Genomic DNA, 10,582 nt, shown 5'->3' on the forward strand with positions numbered 1-10,582 from the left:
CGATTCCCACATTTCATTTAGAGTTAAATTGACAGTATTTGATTATTTTCTGGCTTGTCTCACCCAATGAAACTGAACATAAAATTGGCCTAAATTTACCAGCAGTCCAGTAGCTGCTTTTCCATTAAGTTAAATTCAGTGTACAAGAATTTGATATATACTCTAAAAGGGTGGCCAGAATCATTGATTGAACTGAGCGATCTCTGTGCATTCACACCCGGATGCTCTCGTCCTCTCCTAATGATAACTTATGCACAGCATCTTAAACCCGAGGCTGGAGCCTCCAGCATCACGCCAATAAAAGACGAGTCCTTCATAACCTGCGCTCAGTATTTTTCCCTGTCCACCAACTGTTTCACTCTTGTCTCGCAGCTCTTTCAGATGATTGTCTGGGATAGAATCCTAAGGTTTCTGACAGCGTGCAGCGAGCCCTTGCATAATTTGATTTGGCAGAGACGAGGCTCTGTCTCATGGTGCGCTTATCTTGTCCTCCTGTCAAACCTCGCCAATCCAAAAAATAGAACCCAGTTCCACATAAGAATCGCTTGTCCTTTTTTATGCAACCTCTGCAGTTTTATTATTATTATTATTGTTGTTGTTGTTATTGTTGGCCTTTTCAGTCACACAAGGGCTTCGGTGAAAGTGCCAACTGTTAAACAACCAACCAACGCTGAAAGCTTCTCTGAAGACTCTCTCGGCACATACTGCAGCTGCCATACACTAACTTAGCTGCTCAGTGAGCCACATGATGCGAGTGGCTGCACTTGATGGCCAAAAGAAGCCATTGTTCTAGTTCACCTGGAGCTATAGCTGATGCTGGGGGAACTTTTCATGTGATCCTTCTGCTGTATGGAAAGACTCTTACATAGAGACGGAGCTGTGTAGGCTCAGAGGAAGTCAGATCTGACTCCAGTTTTTCTTTCACTGCTTCATAGTCACGACTGCATTAGCAATCAAAGCACTATCATTAGTTCAGAACTGAACAAAGGGACACAGAGCAAAGATTTGACTTTATTCTTTTTTTATTTTTGTTCATAAAAAACAGATGTTAAGAGCCCAAGGTTGAGTCTTTACATGTAAATAATAAACGGGCTGCTGAACTTACGACTGGGAGACGGCGACTCTATCCCCTCTTTATTAAAACTTGAGTAAAGCTGAAGCTCTGCACGTGTGAGGAGCCAATACCAGGGAAGGTTTCGTACTTTTACAACCAAAGAGAACTGATAGAAATTAATGGTTGACATTGTGCATGTCTAACGATACTCACTGTATTTGAATGTAACCGGTGAATTATGAGAAAGATTTTCATGACTAAAAATGTGCCCGACTGTGTAAGCATGAAATATGACTGACACGGCAGATTTGACATGTTAGCAGTTTTAATTTTATGGATTAATTAATTAATGAAAACGTTTTTGGTTTTTTTGTTTGTTAAGAAACTAGCAGTTATCAAAAGGAGAGCGGCCTAAGGGGTTGCCTACAGTATGAATATATGCTGTAATCGGCCAAGTTTGGAAAGCTTCGTGTAGGATTGTAGGGTTTTGTTCGGCTGTCTTCTTCTGTTCAAGTCACAAGCACAAAGCTTTCGTAGGGACTTTTGCTTTTGAACGGTCAAAGTGTCAACGTCAACAACACTTGACCCAGTTAGCCTCTTTTTAGGCTGTTTATGGATGTTTGAGTTAAAGAAATCAAAGAAGTCAAAATCCAGTCTGGAGTTAAATTAAGTTTATATTTTATATATATATATTATAAGGTCATGCCTATAATGCATTTTGAACACATTTGTAAGACATAATGCATACTCTTTCAATGTTTGTATGTGCTCCTGGGATCTCATTACAGGGATTGCAGAGAAATGCTTTTTTTTTTTTTTTTGCTTTTTTTTTTACACAATGTTAGACAATGTGAACAGTACTTGAAATACTTCAGTAGCCTCGTTACGGACTTTTATGCATCATTATAAGCCTTATTAAGAGTTAAATCTGTTCAATCAGCATGACCTTTGTAGAGCACTGGAAACGATTTTCTCTCACAGTAATGATGTTTCTCGGTCATTCCTGCAACAAAGCTTCCTTCTTTGTGCATTTTCTATGAGAGGATCAATATGTAGGGTTTGTTTTTAAAACTCTGAGGGGCAATTAATTATCATCACAATTTTTAAACAGAGTTTATAACATTGTTGTCTTCGAGGTAACTTCATCTCTTAAACGCATCAATGAGGTTACAACGAGACAACATGCCTCAACTGTTCAGCGGCAATGACTGATGGGTAATCTTGCTCTTCAGCTCGATGTGAAGGAACAAACTGTTGTTCTGTTCTTCCCCAGACACTTCACAGCACACTTTGAACTGACCATTTTTACTCCCTACAGTTTGGAATCAAATGTGCTGTTCTCTTCACTGCAAACAGACAAGATGAAAGGTTCTTCTAAATTTTCTGAACATTAAAATTACAATGCTAAAAGCATCAGTACTTACAGCATTGACACAGGCTCAACAATCCGCTTGTTGTCAAATGCAGAGCCCATATATTTGTACTGATGCACACACTCGACAACCTGACAGAAATGCCTGATGGATTCATCCTGAAATCAGATATTTAGTTTTAGATACAGTAATGTCCAGGGACTCTCTGCACCAACCAATAAAATCTGCCCCTGCCGGGCCATGATCTGGGTCGTCACTGCTCAGTTGGGACACAATTGCAGAATCATCAGCAAACATAATGTGATGCCTGTCATGCTGGCTTTGGCTGATACTGGTTTGTGAAGATGCCATTGGAGGAAGACAGAACATCTGAGAAAAACACCATCAACCCTCACCGTAGGGGACATTTTCACAGTTATTAGTCTGAAAATGTGTTTTAGTCCATCTTAAAAAGCATTTTAATCAACAGCATGCAGAACTTAAACAGTCACGGGCATTTTATTCTTTTTTTTTTTTCAGCAGTATAAAGATGACCTTAGCTTTTGGTCTGTTCCATTTCCACTGAGGTAAAAGGTTCAGGGTAGATTCGTCAAATTAAGCCCGCTGAAGAGTGTCTCTCCACTTCCTTAGTGACCGTCAGTCTCAGCAGTGAAGTAAAAGTGTAGTAAAACCAGAAAGTCGGCTTTAGCCGTATCGACTAAGAATCTATCTTTTTTTTTTTTTTTTTTTTTTTTTTTTTTTAAACATATGTTTGTTGCACTTTTTGTTAATTTACAAACGGTGGACAACATAGAACAAGAAGGTACATACAAGAAAAAAAAGCATAGCAATAAAAATGATTAAAATGAAATTAATAAATGAATAACTGGAAGGAGAAAAAATAAATAATATAAATGTGTATACTAATTCAGCTCTTCATTCCAGCCATCTACTTCAATGTCATTTTTTCAAAGAATCTATCTTTTTACCCATTTTTATGGGGTTTGGAATTTTTTTAATTTGGACCTTAGAGCATAAACACTGAGAAAGGTAGAGATGGAATTGTTGTAAATCCCATCTGTGTGAGCTCAACCTGAGCTGCCTCTGTTGTCTCCAGTGGTTTCAGCTCTCTGCTCCACTTGATCAAAGCGGGAAGTGCACTTCAGCAACATTAACTCAAAAGCTGTCCAAGTTACATACTTCAGTCTGGTTTTGTGTCTTCGAGCATATAGCTGCTGTCAAATTTCAAGAGAATTTGCACGTTATTGCTGTCATTACAGTGCTTTCTCTTCATAATCGGAGCAACATCTCATTCTGGAGCTCTCTCGACTAACCCAGCTCAGACAGCGCACTGTAAGTTCTTGGCCGTTTCTCACACCAGGAACTGCCAATCCAGTTTTTATTTGGGCTTAGAGCACAGCAGTCAAAGATGATGTCACAATGTTAAGCTCGGTCTCCTCGTCTGAGATGTTTGAAACTTAAACGGTGACATTATGGTAACAGCAGTGCTTGACCGATCAGAAATGTTCATCTCCTTACCAGGGCCCTTTTGGAAGAGGAATTTTCTCCCCTGGAACTCTTTTTGGACACAGGGGCCTGCAAAGGAAACGGAGGTGATGAGAGAAAGGACCATTTCAAAGGTCCTAGTTCCTGGAAAGGTTCCTATGGAGGAAATGCAGCTTTTACCCTCAACTGAGGTCATTTTCACATTGCTTTACATTTAGTTTTAAATTCCACAGACTGACGTTTCTTTAGGAGGGGATCTCTTGTAGGGAACCTTTTTTAAAAAAAAATAATATTAAGAAATAACTTTCAGATTAAACTAGAGGTTAATATCAGCAACTGATTTTACAGTGTTTGGCAACATAGGCCCTTTTCTATAGAGATGCTCTTTCAGAAATGAAAACTTCAATAAATTCGGCTTCAATTGTTAAATACGCTCCCGTGTTGGCCTTCTTTGAAGGTGTGACTCCCGGGCGCTCTCGTAATTGCTCCACGTTCATTAATATGCCAATTTTAAAGGTGAAAAAAACATTTCTGATAGTCCAACCATCACCGCCCGCCAATGTTCGTGCGGTCCTGAGACAAAACCAACGCCTTAAGCTGTATAAGAGGAGGAGTCTACTGAGGTCACTCAGCATCTTTCTCAGAGCAGCAACTCACTCTCTAATTCCCAATACACCACACGCACTCCGGATGCTTACTGTCAGGGTGTTCTGCAAAGGGGTTTGGGCATGACAGGGTCGAGTGCCCACTGAGAGTTATGGTGTTGTGGTGAATTAATGGATATCCGTCCAAGACGAGCTGCATCGAAAAGACGGAGTACTCAGATGTTTGGAAGAGGAGACGCATTTTTTCACACTTACGAAAGCGGCAGCTCTCCGGATCACAGCGGCGCGTTGCTTTGACTTTCCCTCCGCAACTGAGAGTTTACTTTATGACAACACATCGAGCTGTTTTGTGGATATAGAACAGTCAGCGCCTTGATGGGTTTAACATTTTCACACATGTTCGGATGAGCTGTTTGTTTTTTCACTTTGCTGGGAGGCAAATGGAACAACTGATGAGCTGATGAAACTTCCTTACCCGGCTTGGCGCTTTGCTCGAGAAGACCCATAAGTCAACTTGAAAATCTGTCAATTATTACGCAGAGTTATTTGAAGGAATTCGGGCATGGAAATGACCAACAGCTCCCTGCATTACCCCTCCATTCTCCATATGGAGCTCAGTCCGCTAAGTGACATAACGGAGGAAAACGAGACCAACTCCACCGTCGGAGAGCGAAACTTGTTTGGTTGCGTTCAGATCCGCATCCCTCAGGAGCTGTTCTTGACGCTGGGGCTCATCAGCCTCGTGGAAAACATCCTGGTGATTTTGGCCATCATAAAGAACCGCAACCTGCACTCTCCCATGTACTACTTCATCTGCTGCCTCGCCGTGTCCGACATGCTTGTGAGTGTCAGTAACGTTGCGGAAACCATATTCATGCTTCTCAATGACCACGGCCTCCTGGAGGTGCACCCTGGCATGCTGCGCCACCTGGACAACGTCATCGATGTGATGATCTGCAGCTCCGTGGTGTCTTCTCTCTCCTTTCTGTGCACCATCGCCGCTGATCGCTACGTCACCATCTTTTACGCGCTGCGTTACCACAGCCTCATGACCACGCAGCGTGCTATAATCATCATCGTGGTGGTGTGGCTGGCCAGCATCACCTCCAGCATCCTCTTCATCGTGTATCACACTGACAACGCCGTCATTGTGTGCCTCGTTACCTTCTTCTGCACCACACTGGTGTTCAATGCAGTGCTGTATCTGCACATGTTTTTCCTGGCGCACTTGCACTCCCGGCGCATCACGGCTTTCCACAAAAGCCGGCGCCAATCAACGAGCATGAAGGGAGCGATCACCCTCACCATCCTGCTCGGGGTCTTCATTTTATGTTGGGGTCCTTTCTTCCTCCACCTCATCCTCATCCTCGCCTGCCCCACCAGCCCCTTCTGCAACTGCTTCTTCCGAAACTTTAACCTTTTCCTCATCCTCATCATCTGTAACTCGCTCATAGATCCGCTCATCTACGCGTACCGAAGCCAGGAGCTGCGTAAAACCCTGCAGGAGCTGGTTCTGTGTTGTTGGTGCTTCGGCCCGTGACACCCCTTGGTGAGAAAATGAAAGCGAATTAGTTTAGCCACGTTATAGGCTGTAACCTACTGAAGCTGGAGGAAGCAGTGATCGATGCATATTTTATCTGGCAGATGATGTTCAAGCGCGACTGCACTCTAAAAAAGACTATTGCTATTAAATCCGAATGATTTAGAGTTTTGGTCTATAAGCATTAGGTCACTCTTTGTTCAACAGTGACTAACATCTGACAATTTAACTCCACTAAATTATTCTCTCAAACTGGAGGGATCCTGAACCTGCGCCAGTCACTGGATACTGGAGTGTATTCCATCTGATAAATTTAGTTGTCTTTTCACGATTGGTTTAATTTTTCTGTAAACCTTGATGAATTTCCTGCTTGTAAATATTCACTCTGTCTGAACTCTGCTTTTAAAAGGCTGTTGAATATTTCAAGCCCAACAAAAATAAAAATGAATCTTAGCCTTTCCTATGAAATAATCCAGAACAAACGTCGTAAGTCACAATTTAGGCGAATAGGAAAAAAAAAAAAAAAAGCTTTGACATTCAAGGCTATAAAGATTATGTGGCGCGTACAGAAAAAAATAAAGTGATGATCTTTCTGGAGCGCTCAGGGAGGGGAAAAAAATGACAACTGCCTTGTCCCCGTTCCTGGCTTTATTTGAACACTTTCTAATACTCTCATGAAGAATGGGTGTCCACGCAGCATCCAAAAGAGAAAAGAATCGAATCCGTTTAGAATAAGAGGAACTGCCAAATGCATGATGAATTGCTCTTTTTGATTTACCCTCTCGTGGTGCTAAATCATTTAATTGATTGAATGGACTGTACAGGAAGGACGTTCTAGAAACTCGAATATTATAAGAGTCATATTTATTATTTTTTTAAAAAACAGCTCGCGGTATTCTTGGTGGTTATTGCGTGGGAAGTGGTGGGCTCAAAATAAATCTACGATTGACTGAAGAAAAACAAAAAAAAAAGTGGGGGGGAAAGATCACATGAGTGGCCTGCAGCCCGAGGCTCGTGGCATGAGATGCTAATGAAAGAAGGCATATCAAAGTTAGGCATAGCTATATTTTTGGCAACGTGGTTCTCGGAAATGTACAAATTGGTGGCGGTTTGGGTTTTGGAGCCTGTGTGGGTCAGACAAATGCGGCACATGGTCACGAGGCTTGCGAGGAACTTCTGGCTGATAAGAGTCTGGCTGATAAGAGTCTGGCTGATAAAGACGGTGACAAAAATACGATTGATGTAGAATTATGGACTCCGGCAATGTAGTTTTCCGGTTCGTTATAGCTCTTAATTTGAGCGTTTTATTTTGTTTACCATTTTTGCAGAAATTGCGGCCTGCGTTTTAAATTCGTCATCCTTCAGAAAAACTCAAACGCGCGGGTTAGTATCAGACTTTCACATGAAGGGAAAAGGAGGGGTTACCAAGTCCCATCACCAAGCTGTCAGCCATGACAACAACAACAATAAAAACAATATTTCGCCTGTGAGATAGTTTAGAGGTGATGGCAAAACGTCCAAAACCGCATCAACGTATGTAATTGAATCACTGCTTTCTGCTGTATTTCAATTACAATTCATACCGTCAACATTAGGAATTAATTTAATCCTTTAAATCTTTTTTCTATCATAACCCCTTAAGTCTTTCTTCCAGCTCCTTTAAACTGTATTTATTTTGTTATCTTTGTGCCCCTCATTTTCGATTGCATTTCATCGTATTTGTTGTCTCTTTGTTCTTCATGCAGTAGGTCTTGTTGCAGAAAACTGCGAATGTACAGTATTGTTCTTTGATATTTGCTCAATAACAATAATAATGATGGTGATTAAAAAAAAAAGATGAGAAAAGCTTACCGTCGTTGACTTCTGAAACCGAAGCATATTAATCCATGTTGGCCTAACAAACTGTAAATTCACTGTATTGAAGCATATTTCATCTCAAAGGGCTGCAGAAACAGTTTCTTCAGCCAGAGTATTCCAATGAAAATGTACGCATCGTGTTTTGTGGATGTATGATAAATGAACAATGTAAGAGACTTCTCAGTAGAGTTATTCGTTTGAATTTTTCAAATAAAACTTCATCTGTACAGTTTTGTTGAATTTCCGTATGTCTCGGATGGAATTTAAATACATTTGACCAACACGTGTGTAGTTTTGTTTATTTTAATAAATGCATTTTGGAGGATGCAGTAGTTTAAAATACCATCCTAAAGGGAAATAAAAGTTCTTAAATTAAGAAAGCTCATAATGACAGACCTTTTTTTTTTTTTTAATTGATAACCTATTATTGATAGCTGGATTTAATGCATGGTTCTGGAACTATTTTCTACATTACCTCATCATTCCTTCTTGCTTGCAAAAAAAAGCTGTTTTTTCAATATAGCATAAAAACTAAAAACTTCCTCTTATAATCCAATTGGTATGGCAAGAAAAAACTCTGCTTTATATGGGGTGGTGTGGTGGTTTGTTCTGTCATCTCACAGTCAGGAGGTTCCCTCTCTGTAAATCTCATCTGGGACCGTTCTGTGTGTAGTTTGCATATTCCAGGCACTCCTGCATCCTCCCACAGACCGAAAACATGCATATTAGGTCATTTGGTGATTATAGATTGACTGTTGGAGTGAGTGTACATGCTGGTTGTTGCTGTGTTGGCCCTGTGATGGACTCTCAGTGGTTTGAACTGCCTTTTGTCCAATGGCAGCTGGGAAAGGTTCCCCCCTGCGACCCTGAATAGAATGAAGTGGGTATAGAAAAGGGATGGATGCAAACTTTATTGCTTATTGTGACGCATTCTGGGTTTATCATGATTGCAGCATCTTTGTTGCAGAAGATTCTGCTTTCGGAGCTGTGAATCTGTGCAGCAGTACAAGATCGGACGTAGATTGTAAAAGATTGGCCTTAAAATTGGTCTTTGATGTGATACGTGTGTAATTTGCACACATTCCCTCCCTCAGTTGCGGACAGTCCTTCTGCTAAACTGTTTAATAAACTAAAAAAAAGAGTAGCATACTGCAAAGATGTTCCGTGTGAGACACTGTGTCAAAAGAGTTTTGAAGACATAAACAGGCAGCACTATGATACTGATGGAGAAGGTGTCACAGTGAATAGCCATTAATGAAAATAATGATTTTCCTGTATGAAATGCTGATATTTCAAATACATTTGAGAATATAATAAATAATCCAACACTTGCAGGCAAGTTATCAGTTGATAATCTAACAAGGAGGTATGCCATATTGCTCAAAACTAGTTACCATCCACCATGAAAATACAGCACTCTATAATATATAGTTCAATGTATGGTTGCTACTGCCACTTCGACTCGGGAGTATATTACCATTTAGTGTTTCTTTAAATCACTGGTGTCTATTAACTCTTTGTTACCAGATCTCTGCAATATTTCCTAGAAGCACCAGTTACGGCAATATATGATGAACAAAGCTCACGGTCGAGCAATGTGCATGAGTGCGTGACCTATGAACCAGCAACAGGTTTACATCAGGGAGTTATAGGGGTGCTCGTGGAATAAGTCACTGGTCATCAAGTCATTTTTTTTTTTCCTAATTAGGTCAAGATACCCCGATTCCTATGAGTTTCTTGTTGTTTTTTATTTTTAAAGGTTCATTCTCACTTTCTGTGTGGTTAGAACTACTATACTAAAATCCTCTGGTTAGGGTAAATTTCATGGTTTGAGCTGCTGGCAACCTACATGTTTTCATGTGTCTGTTTGCAGGCAAGTTTGCACAGATACTGGATTCTTAATGCTTAGACACACAGGATCTTTGTATTTGTGGTTTGCAAAAACATAATATGACCAAGTTGTATCTCAGTGACTGGGCTGGCCACTCCAGAAACAGAACATACACAAAAAAGTTTTCTTTTTGCCTAATCCAGTATAGTCAGGATTTCAACCCAGTTTCAGCAAAAGTAAAGATTATATAGGAAACACCTGCCCAATAGTTGCAACACCCCTGAAAAATGCCAAGACTTGTGGCAAATAGGTTATAATAGCAGCATCCCTATTAATGTATTTTTAACTTTGGTTATTGCATAAATGTTGCTGCATGTTGTATGCATAGATACCATGTTCATATAATTAGCCCTCTTTTCTTTGTTTAGACTAAATGTCCATTAGAAAGTCTTCATTCATGATTTGTAAGATTGTAATTAAATTTCTTGGTGCCAAATGAGGAAATAGATCTATAGTTGATCAAATTATGACTGCTGCACGTGGGTTCATGTATGTGAAACTTTCAATTCATTACGTTTCAAATATCTCCTTAAATCACATTCTAAACTTAACCAGACGTCTTTGAACTTAACTGCATTTACATGCAAAATCTACTCTTTCCTGTTTCACATAAAAAAAAAGGACACAATTCAAGACAACATTGGCTCTCTGTAGACAGTAGGGCCATTGATATACAATACAACGGAGGCGTTTTTAAAAATGCTCCACTTTTAAACTCATGATCAAGTTTTGTGCCCTTGTTGTAAATAACGGCATTGAACAGAGGGGGAATTCCAT

At 40.3% G+C, this 10,582-nt stretch overlaps 1 protein-coding gene across 1 annotated transcript; it reads left to right on the forward strand.

Annotated features, from left to right (window-relative positions):
• The first annotated feature begins 5,079 nt into the window (after positions 1-5,079).
• On the forward strand, positions 5,080-6,057 carry mc1r (melanocortin 1 receptor). The gene has a single exon (XM_075461858.1). The coding sequence runs from the start codon at positions 5,080-5,082 to the stop codon at positions 6,055-6,057; it is 978 nt and encodes a 325-aa protein (XP_075317973.1).
• The last annotated feature ends 4,525 nt before the right edge of the window (positions 6,058-10,582 follow it).

The sequence above is a fragment of the Odontesthes bonariensis genome, chromosome 1 (genome assembly GCF_027942865.1).
Source record: "Odontesthes bonariensis isolate fOdoBon6 chromosome 1, fOdoBon6.hap1, whole genome shotgun sequence".
NCBI lineage: Eukaryota > Metazoa > Chordata > Actinopteri > Atheriniformes > Atherinopsidae > Odontesthes > Odontesthes bonariensis.